General features: G+C 42.8%; 1 protein-coding gene across 8 annotated transcripts in view; it reads left to right on the top strand.

The window, feature by feature from the left end:
• The window catches only part of DIS3L2 (DIS3 like 3'-5' exoribonuclease 2), a 285,705-nt gene that overhangs the window by 87,740 nt on the left and 180,477 nt on the right, over positions 1–17,488 (top strand). For all 8 annotated transcript variants that reach the window (XM_073359152.1, XM_073359149.1, XM_073359151.1 and 5 more), the window contains one exon: positions 3,348–3,582. In XM_073359152.1, coding sequence (XP_073215253.1) covers positions 3,348–3,582 — 235 coding nt within the window. The remainder of the gene's footprint in view (positions 1–3,347; positions 3,583–17,488) is intronic.

The raw sequence follows: 17,488 nt of genomic DNA on the forward strand, positions 1-17,488 counted from the left end.
TGCACGTCGGCGGAAGCACCCTATGTATAGGTCCAGACTGTCATTTCGACCCTCAGGAGGAGTCCATGTGGAGTTCTTCTTCTTGTGCTGTTGGTGAAAGGGTATTTGTGTATCAGTGTGCTGTTCATCTGTATATATACTTTGTATATACACAGATGAGTTAGTCTGTGGTTCCAAAAGGTGACAGAGTTGTAATTTGTCAGCACTGAATGTCTTGTAGAGTTAACTCAGGTTGACTTTGGGGATCTCTGCTTCTGTTTCCTAGCTCCAGTCTCATGAGAGTCCAGACAGCAAAGAGATGAATTTTCCTGTCAACTATTTTATTTCCTCCTCCCAAAATTCAAGCTGGTGGGATGAGCTTTCATGCATGTAGCACCTCCCTGGGTGTAAGAGGGCCATTCACCCAGTCTTTGTATCACAATGTTTCACAATGGCCAATTTAGTCTCCACAGCCCTTCTTGATGGGCGAGGGAACCACTCCTCTTGTCTGGGTTCACAAGTTCAGAGCAGGCATTTTTACAGTTACAAAGCAAAACTTACATATTACCTTATAGCCCGGAATACAGATATTACAAGTAAGATTAATGCATGCAACAACTCAAGCATTTTATAGAGTCTAAACCCATCCTTACAAGTTTAACATGTATCTTGAACAACACTAACATACAGGTGAGCTGACCTAGTTTCTAGCTATAAATTTGTCAGTGCTCAGCTGATGCTTCCAGGCTTGGCAAGATCTGACACCTGGTCTACCAGTGTGACAGCATGTATGAACCACAGTAATAGAAACATGAAATGAAACTACATTATGACTTTTAGATGCTCCATATAAGAAGAAAAGGAGTACTTGTGGCACCTTAGAGACTAACCAATTTATTTGAGCATAAGCTTTCGTGAGCTACAGCTCACTTCATGAAAGCTTTTGCTCAAATAAACGGGTTAGTCTCTAAGGTGCCACAAGTACTCCTTTTCTTTTTGCGAATACAGACTAACACGGCTGTTACTCTGAAACCTGCATATAAGAAGAATTTCATCTATTGTGATGATCAAATGTGCTGCTATTCAATACCTAAGGGTGATGTTGCAGCAGAGTCTGCTTGCTGCACTCATATTACCTCGTAGCTTTTTGATCGTGCCCATTAGCCTTTGATTTTGTGAATTTTAATGGAGAACTGTACTTTTGTGTCATACAGGGTCCCTAAAATTGTGGACTTGCTGCAGGAATTACTGGGTGAAATTCTATGGCCTTTATTATATATGAGATCTGACTAGGTGATCACAGTGGACTTGCAGTCTATGAATCTATGCTAGGTAGCCCAAACTGATCTGATGTTTGCCCTGTGCAGAGGTCCCTAATCATTAAATCCAAGTTCTGTGGACTCCTGAGTTGTACTAATAAACCTGCTATAGGTGATAGTGATCCATTCCCTCTAGGTACAAAATGTAAATGGAGTTTTTGATTGCCACACGTGGAATATTATACTAGTCAGTGACAGCGGTGAGTGGATATGACTTTGAGAAGTTTTGGGAAATCCAGGGAAATCATGTATAGTACTTTTAAAATGCAGTAGCTGTCCTTTCTTCTAATTCCACACAAAGTCATCAGGTGTTAATCTCTTCTGTGCCACCCCTTCAGAAGAGCAGTCACTATCGTTCCAATATATTTGATGTTGCTAGCTGTAGTGGATATAGAAGGATTTATAGTGTAGCACTCTGGAACATCACTTGTACTGTTTCAAGGGAAAAGAGCAATTCAGGTGGAGTTTGCATGCATTGAAGAAAATGAAGCTCTGTGATTGAAATTTAAGAGGTGAACACATTCACATCTGACTGTGTTAGGGTCCAAATGTTACTGTTGACACTAGTTTTCTTTTTGGATAGCCACGCTGGCAGTCACTAGTGTGTGGAGCCCTGTCAGTTTGCTAATCTAATAGACTGTTCTTGCCCAGATCATTGTGTGTCAGTATTTTATATGCTGAATGTAGCCAGGTTTAATAATCAGTCACTTTTGTGCCTTCTGCCAGACTTCCCCCCCACCCCCCTTTTTTTTAAACAATGTAATGTTTAATTCAAAACCTGCTATGGAAACAAACTATATACATAAAAAAAAGCAAAGATGAAGATGAAAAGCACTGAGTCACGAAAGGTAATGAGAGTTCAGAATAATGTCATTTTAGTTTTTAAAAAATAATTTGAAATTAATCCCTTTTAAAATTGATTTTATTTTTATTACCTATTATGAAAATATTACAAGGACATGGGCACTGCTTGAAAGTACTTCTATAGTATGTCTGAAATCCTGAAAAGCTTGCCTTCAGAACATTGGTTGATCTATTTGTTCTCCAGTCACTAAAACAGAAATCTCTGAAGCTTTTTTAGATGCCATTTTTCTTGTTTAATATTGTTGCCTTCAGCTGGCACCTGTTGAGGTCAGTTACAGTGGTTCCAAATGACAAGAATCTACCATATTTAGTGCAATGGACAAGCTTTTTGCTGTATGTTCGAGGGCTCCCATTGCCTGTCTACTGGTATTATGAAGTGCTCTCATGTTCTAGCTTGGCAATACAAAGAATTGTAAACCTCCAGGTGAGTGTTAATTGCATGGGGAAACTCCCAAGCAATATGAATACCAAAAAGAGAGAGGCAGAGGAAGTCTAACAAATATATTATAAAGCACTGAAGCATAAACATGTAATCTGAAAGCATGGTTTCTTTGTAGAGATACATGTGAATTTTAGCTGGCCTTTCAGTTATTGCTGAGATGAAATATCCCAAATTACATTCTGCACAGAGAACGGGCAAGACATGACAGCTTGAGGCAACAAGAGGGGCTTAGAACGGTAGCATGTGGAGTTCCAGTCTGATGGCTTCCATTCTGATCCCCAGAGTCACACATGGAACAGTTACTGGCTCTGCATTCTGCGAAAGAGTACACCATCCGGTCCTGTCAGCCTCTCTCACTTTATTGGTAGAGGTATTTTTGTTCATGGTTTAGTTTGCTATATTACCTGTGAAGTTTCCCCATATGCATCTGTCCCTCTGCTTTAGGATGAGTGCCCCTTACTGGGTATCTTCTGGATGTGGGAGGTAGGTATCAACTGTAGGAATGTTCAGTAGGTGTATTGCAAAAGCCACGTTATTCCCCAGAGTTTCCTCCCCTCTTTTCCCAGAGAGGAACCTCTGTCCATAATGCAGTGTCTGCATCTAGTTGCCTGACAATCTCACTGTGCCACTAGCCATCTATTATACATTCTTCCCCTGCCCCCAGGACACAGATGAGAAAGGAAGATAGTGTTTTTTCCAGCTCAATGATTTAGCATGCATCTTCTTCCCCCCTGCTTCTTCAGGTAATAAAGCCAGATGGCAGTGACAAAGAGACAGAAGCGACGCATGAATCAGATGTCCCTGAGGAGCTGTTGGGGACTTGCCTTCCTCAAGAGCCAGTGAAAGGAGATGCTGAGAGTCCGGATGTCATTATAGAGGCTCAGTTTGATGACAATGATGCAGAGAATGGACAAGAGAACTCACAGAATGTGCTGGCTGATGACATTAAGAAACTTTCTGTGGATACCAGTGAAAAGGGTGAGTGGGTCAGATTGCTGTCTTTAACTTTGATATCAGCGAACTTGAAGTTTTTTTTTTTTTTTTTGCTGCTTTGCTTTGCTACAAGCTTTAAGGTGCAACATGGAAGTTTAATGTGTCACCACTCCTGTGCTTGCCATGCTAAGCTCCCTAACTAGTCAATAGGTTCAGTTCTGAGTGGATATTGAAAGCTGGCTTTTATGCAGCCTCAACTGACTCAATTTAAATCTGTAGAACAAAAATCACCCCTTTATATTTGAGATTCCCATGCTGCATGTGGCTGTGGTTTGCAATCTGACTCAAGATGTTGCTATAGCTTTTTCCTCCCATCCCAGGCAGGCTTTCTAATCTGTATTCCTCACATTGGGGTTAAGAATTAAATTCCTTTGGCTTTTTCTTGCATTGCACAGTTGAATGTTCTTTGTAACTCAGGTCTTTGAAGAATAAATTGATTTGTTTAAAAAAAAATTCAAGCAATCAATTATCCTTTTGAAGAGGAGTGGTCTTACTCTGACTCTGAATCTGAATCCTTCCTGTGCCATCAGGAATGAAGTGATGTATGTATGTATGTATGGAATGAATGTAGCTCACGAAAGCTTATACTCAAATAAATTGGTTAGTCTCTAAGGTGCCACAAGTACTCCTTTTCTTTTTAGGAATGATTCAGTGGCTCAAACAAGGTTCCACCATTCCTGTCTGTTTGGGGCCACTATTTGGATGTCTTTCATTAAGTCCCATATGTTTTCCCTCTCTAAGCATGTTTGATGGAGGGATTCCTTCTGTTGGCCACTTTTTACATGTTCTTCCAGCTGCCCAACAGCATGCCTGCCATGGCAGATGCGCTGGCTTCATTCTTAACACACGTTCAAGATATTGCCATCATCTCTTTGGATAGTATTGGAGACAGGATTGTTGAGCTCTGACAGATCTCAGCAGTTGTCATAAATTAATTCTATTTAATATTTACTACTTTCTTGAGGCATCAGGTGTCTGTCCATACTCTTGGTGGGTTTCCAGCTTTCACATCCGTATGTTAAAATATATTAAAAAAATTGAGTTTAAGGTTTGTGGCTTTGTCTTTAAGCCATACATTATTATTGACCAAATCTTGCTTAAACTGGTGACTGCAGCTGCTGCCTTGCCAATTTGTGCCATTATTTCCTTCTGGACGTCCCCACTGGCATGCATGTTACCACTAAGGTATGTGTATTGCCTCGCCTCTTGTATTCCTTTGCCTTCTAACTTAATGCTTGAGTTGGGGTTGCTCGGGTTCTCGTTAGATTTGTTTTTTCATAACTATTTACCCCATCTTTTTTGTGAAGCTGGACAATCTTTCATTTTTGCTTATGTTGGTTGACCGGTTGCTTGGAAGAGCTATCTCATCAGCAAAATCTAAATCTTCTAGTGTTAAGCTGTGATGAGAGAGGTGAGAGAGTGCCTTCTTGTTTGACAGCAATATCTATCAAAGTATAAGCTCAGGTCTGTGTTTACTTTCACTGTGGAAGCTGCATCTTGATATAAAGTCTTGATCTTGTTGTTTGTTATTGTTGACATACCATCACACGTCAAGATGCTGTGGCCTGGACTAAGATGGAAGCTGTCATATGCCTTCATAAAATCTATTGACATTTATGATGAGTGGATTTTTGCCACTCTGCACTTTTCTTAGTGGTTTTTCTTAGAGTGAAAATCTGGTTGACACATGATCTTACAGGTCAAAATCCAGTCTGCTCTTCCCTTAGCTTTGCCTCAGGCTGCTTCCTTTAACCTGCTTCAGAGATACTGCAGAGACCCTGCTTGTCACTGAAAGGAGTGCAGCACCTTGCCAGTAATGGCAATTGCTAGGATCACTTTTCTTGACTATCTGTTGTTCTGAAAGCTTTTCCTGGTCCCACGTTTTGTTGAAAAGTTTGGTGATTTTTATCAATGGTCTTATCATTACAAGCTTTCAACTTTTCCTGGTGACTTGGTCTTCACCTGCAGCTTTCCCAAGTTTTAAGGTTTTTATTGTACCTTCTTTGTTTGGGGTGTGATACATTAAGATGTCCAGCTCTGGTGTTTAATTTCTTTGTCAAAGTCAGTAGTTTCTTGTGGAGTTGGTTTGTTTAGCACTTCTTAAAAGTGCTCTGCCCATCACTCTGTTCTTTTTCTGCTGTTTCTGTCTTTACTTGTTTATCCTTAACAAGCCCTATGGCTAATCTAAACTTGCCAGTTAGAACCTTGCTGAGTTGATAAAGTGTTTTACTGTTCCTCTTTCAGCAACCACTTCAGCTTCTTTGGTGATCTTATCCATATATTTCCTCTTGTCTCTTCTTGTGCTGCTTTTACTGTTTTATCCTTTGTTTTATATAGAATTTTTTTCTGCTGCTTTTTCTGAAGCTATTTTTGAGCAGTTGATGTTTGGTTTGGCTTGTTTCCTTTCTTTCATGCTGTTCCACGTATCCTCACTTATCCAGGATTTTGGTTCACATAGCCAGTTTCCAGACACAGTTATTGCTGCATCTCTGATAGTGTCGCAGAAAGGACTGTGACATGTCAATGCTGACTTGCTGGGACCAATTCTGTCCCCATAATGTGCACGTGCAGCTCAAATCATTTTTAAAAAGAACCCCATAGTCACATTTTGAAGGCAGAATTTGGCCTCAGATAATAGTACCACCAGGTTGGATCCTGATCCTCCAAACATGAGTAACTTCATTCATGCAAGTAGTTCCATTGGACTCAGTGGGGGTCTACTCACCTGAGTAAAGAGACTTGTGCCCATGTGTTTGGGGGATTGGACCCTTGCCCAGTTCAAGTGTCCCTCACTGTGTACAATGTAACTAGACTTCCTTTGAAAAAATTTGTGTGTTCATGCTGTCCATTGTGCATTTCATCCATGTGATAAAGATCTTTTATGCTAAGCTTTGTATCTTGGCTCTTCCCTGTATAAAATCCCTTCCCCTTGAAACAAATCACTATTGCAGCAACAGCACAGAAAGGCGCAAATAGGAGAAGGGAATGTGTAAGGGTGAAATTCATTGGGGCTGTACTAATCCTATGCATAACATACTTAAGCCCAATTGTGAGGACTCAAGTGCTCACCGAGCTTTGCAGGGGCCTCTGCACAGATGTAAATATCACCCTTTGTGAGCAGTGGCAAGACTGGAATAAATGGTACATAACTGAGCAGTGCAATACTCGAACGGAAGCTTCTGATGGGCGTATTTATACAGCAAAGTCTCAAGGATTCATGCTAAGGAACGATACCTAAAGTCAAGCACTGGTAAAATGAGAACATCAAGAAACAGACAACCTATATTATAAACAAAACCCAAAAATCCATCTCCCAGAAAACAGAACCCCCACCCAATCTAACTTCACACAGTTCTCGTCCTGGGAAGAAGAGGATGAGAGTACAAATCACATGCAACAGATGTTAGTCGTGTTGCTTAATGCACTACTGGTAGGGACTCAGATACTATGGTGATGAGCATCAGAACATATATAGAATAGATTAAACCAGGCTATATGATTGACTTCACTGCCTGATAAAGCTGATCAGAAGCGGCTTAGTTTAGGCGTAAGTGCTGTAGTAAACAAGATTAGATACCTGTTGTACGTAGATTGTATCGAGTGGTGGTGAGAACAAAGGATCAACAACCTGTGCAAAGTCTGGAAAGTATCACTTATTGGTGGCTTCACTGTCCATGGTATCCAGTACATAGATAGATAGATAGATAGATAGATTTTAAATAGATCTACTTCTTAGTTGTTCCTTCAAAGGACCAACTCTCACAATCATGTATAGCAGAGGTCTGAGCAAGCACTTGCACTTCAGTCACCCTTCTCTGGATCATTTTCTTTCCCTAAAACAATCATTTCTCTCCCTTAGCTCAGTACGAGTACACATGGCAGTGATATCTGCATGTCATCCTCTTGTATTAGGCTACACCGGTTTCTTCCACCGCATGGCGTTGAGATTGCTCACAGGGCTCACATGTTTTCATACCAGTCAGGCAACCTGTTCCTTCCTGCAATGTTAACTTTGTGTTAACTGGACAAATGATTTTCCCCTTTGAGCCACTGGCTACCTGTTTTCTTTACCACCTGTCAATCAAGGCAGCCTTTTTGGTAGCCATCATGTCAGGCAGAGGGACAGGGGAGATCCGGCCCTTCGTGGCAGGCCTCCTATTCCTCCTCTACCCAGCAGTCTTTCACGAGGATAGAGGCCTCAGGCCACACATGAAGTTTCTGAGTAAGGTGGCTTCTGAGTTCCACATCAGTCTATTCACTTCCAGGTTTTCTTCCCTAAATTGTATTCCACTCTGGGTTAAATGAAACGTCACACACTGGATGTCATGAGGACCTATTTTATTTGGCTAGGACCCAGCCATCCAGGCATATACTAGACTCTTCATGGCGTTTGCTGAGAAGGTTAAAGGGCAAAGCCATATCCTTGAGAGGCGAAGTGAGTCTCAGACTATGTCAGGACATTGTGCTAAGAAAGGGCCACCTGGGCAGGTTAGGTTAGTCCACTGGGACTTGGATGGCTTCTCTGCCCTGCTTAGATAACTTGTAGCATCCCCATATCAGAGAGGGCACAGATGTAAAAGGAACTCTTGATTTCTGTGTTCCCATCTCCCAACTGAATGTATAAAGGGGGTGTATGATACAAATACTGTTACATTTTGGGAGCTCAGCTAGCCTCATTTTTTTCTCTTCATTTACTTGCCTCTTGGTATAAAGCTGTTAACAAGATTGCAGCATCTCCACCAGTTAATGTTGCAATTAAAAAAATTCATACTTTATATTTTTAGTATAAGTGTTTGCATTCAGTAAAACCTTGCAGATCTGCCCCAAACCAGGAAAAGCGTGACTGTGTACAGAACATTTATTTATTTTACAGTGTTATCGCTTCACTTATGTTCCTCTGTAATCTGAATTTCACATGAACTTGAGCCAGTCTTATCAGATACTGAAGCAGTTCTTCAGACGTGCTGATAAGGAAACATCAGCAGTGCAAGTAGTAGCAGTTTGGACTGTGAGAATGGCACGCACTCTCATAAAAGCTAGTAAAGGACTGTCACCTTGCCAAAACCCATCCTTGGCCAACAAATCTATTGTGGGTTCTTGAGCTCTGCTCCTAAGAGGTTTCACTGTATGCTGACCACATACACAGGTTATCCCAGGTCCACATGGATCACTCACAAACATGTGACTCAATAAAATAATACCAGTGGCAGTGACTGTAGTTAGGGTTGTCCTCCTGACACCTTCTTTCCACTTGCTTGAACTTTTCAAAAACTAAATTCATAAGCACAGACTTTTAGGGCTTGTTCTCTGCCTTAAGTTTGAGCAAAAAATTGTTCTGCTGTGTTTGAGGATATACTCTGCAAGTATGCTGAGCTCACTCAGCTAAATGTGTAATGAAAGATCTAGTCAAATATGTTGCCATGAATTGAAAAGGACAACTGGGCCTGGGTAAGAGCTGTAATGGCCTCACTTTGCAGGTAGCTGGAGCAGGATGAGCTCACTCCTCTCCACCTAAATATTCAACATCAGTGTAAAACCATTAGGACAGCTGGTAAGACAACCCCCATCTTTTAAGTCAAATGTAGTCAGTAAAGTCCCTAATAACTTTGGTAAGGCTTGTAATTATCCCATACAATTATCTGGGGCCAAATTGTCAACTATTGTTACCGTCTGTAGGCCACTGTTCTGGAATACTTGGGACCCACTTTCCCATTGATCTTTGTAGTGCAAGCTTTGTAGTGTTCGTTGTATATGTAACGTTCCACGTTTTCAGTTTTTATTTGATTAAAAAAAAGGGGGTGAGTTTTCAGTGTTTATTTTCCAAACATTAAAACTGAGATAAAATGGGGGGGGAGGGAGAAAAACAAAAAATCTTTTGTAATATACACATTTTACTACAATGTATTTGAAACTTTTTTTTAAATGTACAAAGGTATATTTTTTTCTCTCTCAGAGCTAGCAGTTTGTTCAGAAATCCGCTCACATAATTTTCTTCAAAGTATCTTCAAACTCACATTGAGCGTCTTGCTGTCTTGGAGGTAGTCCAGCTTTGAAAATCAGTGCTCTGCGTCTATAGATCCAGGGGATGCACTCAAAGCTCGCCATGCCACTTTGCTGAATTTGGAAGGTGTGTCTTGATGGCTGTTCCAAAAAGCCAGCACATCCAGTTTCACATAGTCAGGGCTAGGCAAGTTCATGTAAGTAGTAAATTCCCCTTTCAGATTTGAAATTTCATCTTTAGTGGCAAATGGTTGAAACACTTTGGCATAATGTCATAATCTGCTGCAAAATTCACCTTGAGGAAGGGGTGCAACACCTGGATGACATTCCAGAAAGAATCTTCAGCACCAAACACTTTGGGGTTCAGATTATGGACCATGGTCTTCTCCTATTTCTCGCTGAGCATTGTGTTGAAGCTTTTGAACGCTTCTTTGGTTCTTGTATTCTGGGGTGGGAAGGATTTTTAGAAATGGATGGGTTTTCTCATTGTATATTTCTCCTGTAGCTTTTGTGCTCAGTTCAGCTGAGATTTGGTTGTCAGGATCTGGTAAATGTCTGTGTTGGCAGTAGTCAGAGAAAACTCCAGCGTTTACTGTGTCACACAGTGATGCCAAGTTTTCAGCAGTGAACGCTACCTTGATGCATAGAATCTGGTGGGCATTTTGGCTTATTTACCAGTCTCTTCAGAGTTTCTGCTTTAGAACCAGCAAACTCAAGATTATTTAGATTAAGATGAACTCAAGATAAAGATGATCTAGGAGACGCATTAGCACAGTCCACACGTTATTTATAGGACAAGCAGTGAAATACAAACTCATCCACCAATGTGAAATGTTAGGGGAAGGTAACTGGCATCTGGCTCTGCACTCGTCTCGCACTGTGTAAAACAAAGCCTTCAGTTTGTTCGCATGCTTGAAAATGACCCCGAATCCAATGATGCAAGATTTCACGTCTTTCATTTCTCCTGTAGCTGACAGTGCAACGTTAATCAGATGAGCAGGACAGGAAATATACGTAGCAGCTCCGGTTTCTAATTGAGTTTAATCTCCCATGCAAATTTAGGAAGCAGAATCTATGTTAGTTGTGGTCACATTTTCCCAGATTAGTTGGTACATCTCAAACATGTCCATTCTTGCTGCGTCAGCAGAGGGGATGAATGTCACATCGGCACAAAACTATGCGGGTTTATTTGCTTAGAAATAAAAAAACAAAAACAAAAGGACAAGAATCGGAGGGTCCAAAGCATCAGGAGACTCATCAAAAATCAGACCAGACGCCACATTTCCATCAATTCGTTCCATCAGTTTAGATACTAAAGCATCATTTTCTTTCAGATACTTATGAGTGAGGTTGTCTGCATTAGGAAGGGTTTTTCCAGCTAGACTGGATTGTTGCACAAAGTCACCAATAGGCCCCTCTGCTATTAACAGTGGTTGTCCAGCGAAACAAAGAGCGCACACAAAAATTCATTGATACAATCGTACTGTGTCCTCTCTTTCATTAAAGCCCTGGTGAAAGCTCCAGATATTGACGGTCCCAAAACTCATTTTCTTCTTTAAGCTTCTTGTGTTGCTTGCTTTTGACAAGCTTCTTTAGTCTGTCAGTGTGAGCACTGACCTCTGTACTGCAGTACTTGCAGTGGAATGTTTCCTCTTCGCTCCCATCTTCACTTTTCTTGAAAATTTCTAAGCACTGTTTTTCTTCTTGGTACTCAGGCATAGATTTGCGGTTTTGCTCCATGTTTATTTTTTTACCTTACCTATCTGTAAACCCCAAGGAACTTGTCTAGGTTCCTGGGGCTCTGTGTGCTGGTAGTTCAGGGAGAGGCACACTGTTCCTGGTTGGAAGGGGGAGCCAAGGGCAGACTCAGAGTCTGCTGGGCAACCAAGAGGGGGAGTGTCAGGGTTCTCCCCCCCGGAACCCGAGGGTACAGATGTGGGGACCCACATGAAAGAACCCCTAAGCTTATTTCTACCAGCTTAGGTTAAAACTTCCCCAAGGCACAAATTCTTTGCCCTTGAATGGTATGCTGCCACCACCAAGTGATTTAATAAAGAATCAGGGAAAGGACCACTTGGAGTTCCTATTCCTCCAAAATATCCCCCGAAGCCCTTACACCCCCTTCCTGGGGAGGCTTGAGAATAATATCCTAACCAATTGTTTACAAAGTGATCACAGACCCAACCCCCTGGGTCTTAGGACAATAGAGAAATCAGTCAGGTTCTTAAAAGAAGGATTTTATTTTAAAAAAAAGGTAAAAATCAGCTCTGTAAAATCAGGATGGAAAATAAATTTACAGGATAACAAAAGATTCAAAAAGACAGCAGAACTTTTCAAAGTTGCAAAAAACAGGACTAAACCTCCCTCCAGCAAAGGAAAAAATTCACAAGCAGAACAAAAGATAATCTAACACGCCTTGCCTGGCTTTTACTTACAATTTGTAATATAAGAGACTTTTAGGATGGTTTATAGGAGAAGGAGTTTTCTGATCTGACGCTTCTCTGCTTCCCAAGAGAACACACCAAAACAAAGCCTTCCCCCCACAAGATTTGAAAGTATCTTCTTTCCCCATTGGTCCTTTTGGTCAGGTGCCAACCAGGTTATTTGAGCTTCTTAACCCCTTACAGGTAAGGAGGAATTCTAGGCTACCCTTAGCTGTATGGTTATGACAGGGAGAGAGACTATTTAGAGCAGGGGTGGCCAACCAGTGGCTTCAGAGCCACATGCGGTTCTTCAGAAGTTAACACGCGGCTCCTTGTCTAGACACCGACCCTGGGGCTGGAGCTACAGGCGCCAACTTCCCAGGGTGCCGGGGGGTGCTGACTGCTCAACCCCTGGCTCTGCCACAGGCCCTGCCTCTACCCCACCCCATCCTCTGAGCCTGCCATGCCCTCGCTCCTCCCCACAGAGTCTCCTGCATGCCACGGAACAGCTGATTGGGAGGTGCAGGGAGGGAGGGAGGGAGGTGGAGGCGCTGATTGGGGGGGCTGCCCTGGGTGGGAGATGCTGGGAGCGGGGGCGGGGCTGCTGATGTATTACGGTGGCTCTTTGGCAGTGTACATTGGTAAATTCTGGCTCCTTCTCAGGCTCAGGTTGGCCAGCCCTGATTTAGAGCAACAAGAGCCCTGTTGGTTTGGGGAAAGATTGCAGGTATGCCTGCAGAGTGAGAAAGGGGCAGAGTGAAATGATTGATAAGAGAAAGCCTGGGAAGAAGAATTAGCCTGACCAATAGGGAGTGAGATGCCCTCTCTTGGGAGCCCTGGTAGGAGGAGTGGGGTGAGAAGCCATTTTGGGGTTAGTCTGGAGCCAGCCATGGAAAGGGCAGGACTGGCTGTGTGGGGATCTAGAAAAACTCAGACTCATCCATCCAAACCCTCAAGGAGATTGGCACTAAAGGAGGTATCCGGATGGATAGGGGGCATTAGATATCTATCTGTGGAGGACTGATTGTTTAAAATTCAGTGCCACACTAAATGGACACAAAGAAATAGGTGGGCAGCTTCATCTTGTGAGCCTATCATAGTGCGATATTAATGTTGTTTGATTTTTCTGACCTCCACTGTGTGTGTGTTCTTCGTTTTACATGGTGGAACTGCTTCAATCTCAGAGTTGCAGGGCACAACAATTGTGTAAAGCTTTAGTGCTTAACAAAAATAAGTACCTGGAGAAATACTGAGTGGATTGATAAACGGGTGTTACATCAGTAAAAACTGAACTCCTTTAATAAAAAATCCCTGGTAATTTATCCATGAAAAATCAGTAAAAACTGATTCGGAAGACTATGTATATGCTATATATCCCCATGGTAAATACTATAAGAGAGAATATCTTTTTCTCAATAATGCCAAATTGATGATTGTTGAGCTGTATAATCAGAGCTTCAAAAATTTGTCAGATCCTAGTAACCAGGGAGAAAACTGTATTTGTACTCCAGAATTTAAGCTATCAAGATGCTATTTTTTTAAAAGGGCTATTTTCAAAGGCACAGAAGGCAGGTGGGTACCTAACAGCCTTTAGTGCCTTCAAAAATCTCCTAAACCTGTATCCCTTATGTTTGCAAAGAAACCTGCTGAGGGTGGTGTCTGCCATTGGTTTTCTGAGTGAGTCGATCTTCTGCAAACAAGTGCCACCACTTCTCTCCCCCCACTCCGAGATCAGGCCTCTGGGGAAAGGAGAGAGTAATGGGAGTCTAAACAAGATGCTGCCCTGGACCCTACTCTGCGGCACTCCATCTGCTAATAGGTGTGTGGTGAATTTGAAGCTCTCCAACTCCCTTGGCTGCTGGAAGGAATAATTCTCTGTGTTCTGCCTTCCTACCCAGATGCTCCTGGTTGCCTCAAGTGGTCATAAGGGGTCTCCGCTAATTGCTTGTTCCCCAGCCTCCAGTTTTTGGGGTGTCTCCAGTGAACAGCTTTAGTTCCTACCTCTGCTGCTGCTCATAGCTTTTCCAGGCTGCAACAGAGTGATATCTGTTTTATTCTTGACAGTTTCACTGTCAGGATCATGACTGGGACATGGGCAGTAGGGCCTAATGGTAACACCCATAGGGGTGGCCAAGCCTGGAGATTAGAACGGGAGCCACACTGGAGTCAAGAATCAGGACCACAGGATGCCCTGGGGCATAGTGGAGAGCAAGCTGAGGAGTCAAAGGTAAGGAACAGAAGCCAAAAGCCGGGGCCAATCGGTGATCTGGAGCTGTAGCAAGGAAGTGGAATAGGAGGTCAGAGCCAGGGATCAGAAGCTGAATGCCAGAGCTTCTGGGTGTGCCGGAGACATGGTTGGGAAGTGGAACCAAAGGTCAGAGCCAGGGGTGTCAAGGATCGATAAGGGCTGGAACTGAAGCCAGGTATAAGAGCAGGCTGGGCAGGGGTAGGAGTAGGGGCAGGAAGCAGGATCAAGCGTGGCTGCAGGCTTGGAACACGCTGAGCAACCAGCGACCTCTGGCTGCTGCTGAGTCAAGTAGCAGCTAGCTCCGCCCCTCCACCAGTCAGGAAGTGCAATCAATCAGGCAGCCGCTGTCAGGATCAGCTGTGACCATTGCATTGCTAGAAGACTGACCCTGCTGCAGCTGGCTCCCTCGCCTTCATTGTCACTCACAGGCTTTCCATTAGGAGGGGTGAAACTGATGAGACTCTCAGGTCAGTTTTCATTCTGCTGCACCTAGGAAAAGCTCTGAGCAGCTGCAGGTAAACTGGAGTTGTTTGTCTGTAGTCTCAACACAGCACTGTGTTGGTTTACCCTAGTCTCATGTTTGGAAGGTTAAGTTTCTAGCCCTTATGATGGGTTATATTTTTTAAAGAGCTGAGATCTTTCCAAAGTTAAGGGCACCCATCTAGCAAAATCTTCCTATTAGTTTTGGACGAATGGGTTTTTCGAATTCTGTCAATTGAACCTTATTTAGTCTCCATTGTTGAGTTATTTTTAAACTTTTGATTGCGTAAGTGAGGTCTGCAATAGAGATCAATGTTGTGGTGCTCGAGACAGGTAACTTCTTATTCTGTTCTCATAGAATATCAGGGTTGGAAAGGACCTCAGGAGATCATGTAGTCCAACCCCCTGCTCAAAGCAGGACCAATCCCCAACTAAATCATCCCAGCCAGGGCTTTGTCAAGCCTGACCTTAAAAATATGTAAGGAAGGAGATTCCACCACCTTCCTAGGTAACGCATTCCAGTGTTTCACCACCCTCCTAGTGAAAAAGTTTTTCCTAATATCCAACCTAAACCTCCCCCACTGCAACTTGAAACCATTACTCCTTGTTCTGTCATCAGCTACCACCGAGAACAGTCTAGATCCATCCTCTTTGGAACCCCCTTTCAGGTGGTTGAAAGCAGCTATCAAATCCCCCCTCATTCTTCTCTTCTGCAGACTAAACAATCCCAGTTCCCTCAGCCTCTTCTCATAAGTCATGTGTTCCAGTCCCCTAATCATTTTTGTTGCCCTCCGCTGGACTCTTTCCAATTTTTCCACATCCTTGTAGTGTGGGGCCCAAAATTGGACACAGTACTCCAGATGAGGCCTCACCAATGTCGAATAGAGGGGAACGATCACGTCCCTCGATCTGCTGGCAATGATCCTATACATCCCAAAATGCCATTGGCCTTCTTGGCAACAAGTGCACACTGATGACTCATATCCAGCTTCTTGTCCACTGTAACCCCTAGGTCCTTTTCTGCAGAACTGCTGCCGAGCCATTTGGTCCCTAGTCTGTAGTGGTGCATGGGATTCTTCCTTCCTAAGTGCAGGACTCTGCGCTTGTCCTTGTTGAACCTCATCAGATTTCTTTTGGCCCAATCCTCTAATTTGTCTAGGTCCCTCTGTATCCTATCCCTACCCTCCAGCATATCTACCTCTCCTCCCAGTTTAGTGTCATCTGCAAACTTGCTGAGGGTGCAATCCATACCATCCTCCAGATCATTTATGAAGATATTGAACAAAACCGGCCCGAGGACCGACCCTTGGGGCACTCCATTTGATACCAGCTGCCAACTAGACATGGAGCCATTGATCACTACCCGTTGAGCCCGACAATCTAGCCAACTTTCTATCCACCTTATAGTCCATTCATCCAACCCATACTTCTTTAACTTGCTGGCACGTCAGTCTTCATGACCCCACAATGACCTCTTATGCGAGGCAAAAAATTACTCATGCAGTTAGGTAACTGGAATTAGATAGATTCCACATATTGCCATTTGTTACTGAAGAGCCTAATTAATCTGTGCTTTTCCCTTGGGTTACGAGTCCCGGCTGAGCAGGCTAAAAGGCATGATTTTCACAATGGATGGTAGGCATGGGAGGTAGCAGAATCTGGTTATTGTTAACAACAATTTCCCTAGGTGAATCAGATAAAAATTCATTCAGCTAAGCTAATCAAATACTATACTTCTCATTTAGTAGCTAAATCATTTCTTCTTAGGGGAAAAAATGGCACAAACACTTTAAGAAAAATAATATACATACCCTAAAAAAGGAAATGAAACAAGCATGTTAAATATTTAATGAAACACAGTTATGAAAACATTTCCTAAACTATTTCTTAATTTAACGAATCTGGTGTTCATGAGAGGTGCAACATTGATAGCTCAGGAGAATGAAGTCCTCCATTACTGGCAGTAGCACTGTGCGAGTCCTGACCCTGTTTTGGAGTGATCAGCTTTAGGGGCTGTCAAAAGTAGTGCAGTCTCAGAGCCAATTCAGGGATTTGCTGCTCTGCTAAGACTGCCAGCAGATGGCCCAGCTATGGTGGCTTTGTGATGTGGACTTCTGTCCAGAAAGAGTTAGCCTGAAATCCTCTGAGCTCATCTTACACAGATCACCAAACAGCATTTAGACTGTAACTGTTTTGTTCACTGTGGACCTAGGCTGAAACTGATGCCCTGGTTCTTTTATCCCTGTACTCAGTCCACAGAGATACCTAGACACACATTTTGACAGTGTTGAGTTCAGTCTTTGTCCACAATGAAATGTTCCATGTAGAGCAATGTGAGGTTCCTAGTGAAATGCTCTGTAGGATAATCTGAAACTAAGATAAGCTTTCTCATCATCTTGAGCTTTGGTTTTTCTAGTCCCCCCCCCCCCTTTTTGTTTCCCCCATCCCCAAACAAAATCCATTGATAAAGGGTTATATACTATCATCTATCCATATGTACACAGTTCCCATCGCAGTCAGGGAGAGTTTCTCTGTGAATAGAGGTCAGAGATTGCCAGTCTCTCATAAGAGGTTAGAATTCTGTCCATTTTAAAACACACAACTGTTTGACAGGTACTCAAGAAAATACTCTGGACACAACTGGTCCAGTGAATTGATGCTGGCTGTCTCCTCTTCCATTTCTGAGCGAGCAAAGAGCTGTCTTCTCTACACCTGACCTCTGCCAGTATCCTAGAAACTT

The sequence above is a fragment of the Lepidochelys kempii genome, chromosome 9 (genome assembly GCF_965140265.1).
Source record: "Lepidochelys kempii isolate rLepKem1 chromosome 9, rLepKem1.hap2, whole genome shotgun sequence".
NCBI lineage: Eukaryota > Metazoa > Chordata > Testudines > Cheloniidae > Lepidochelys > Lepidochelys kempii.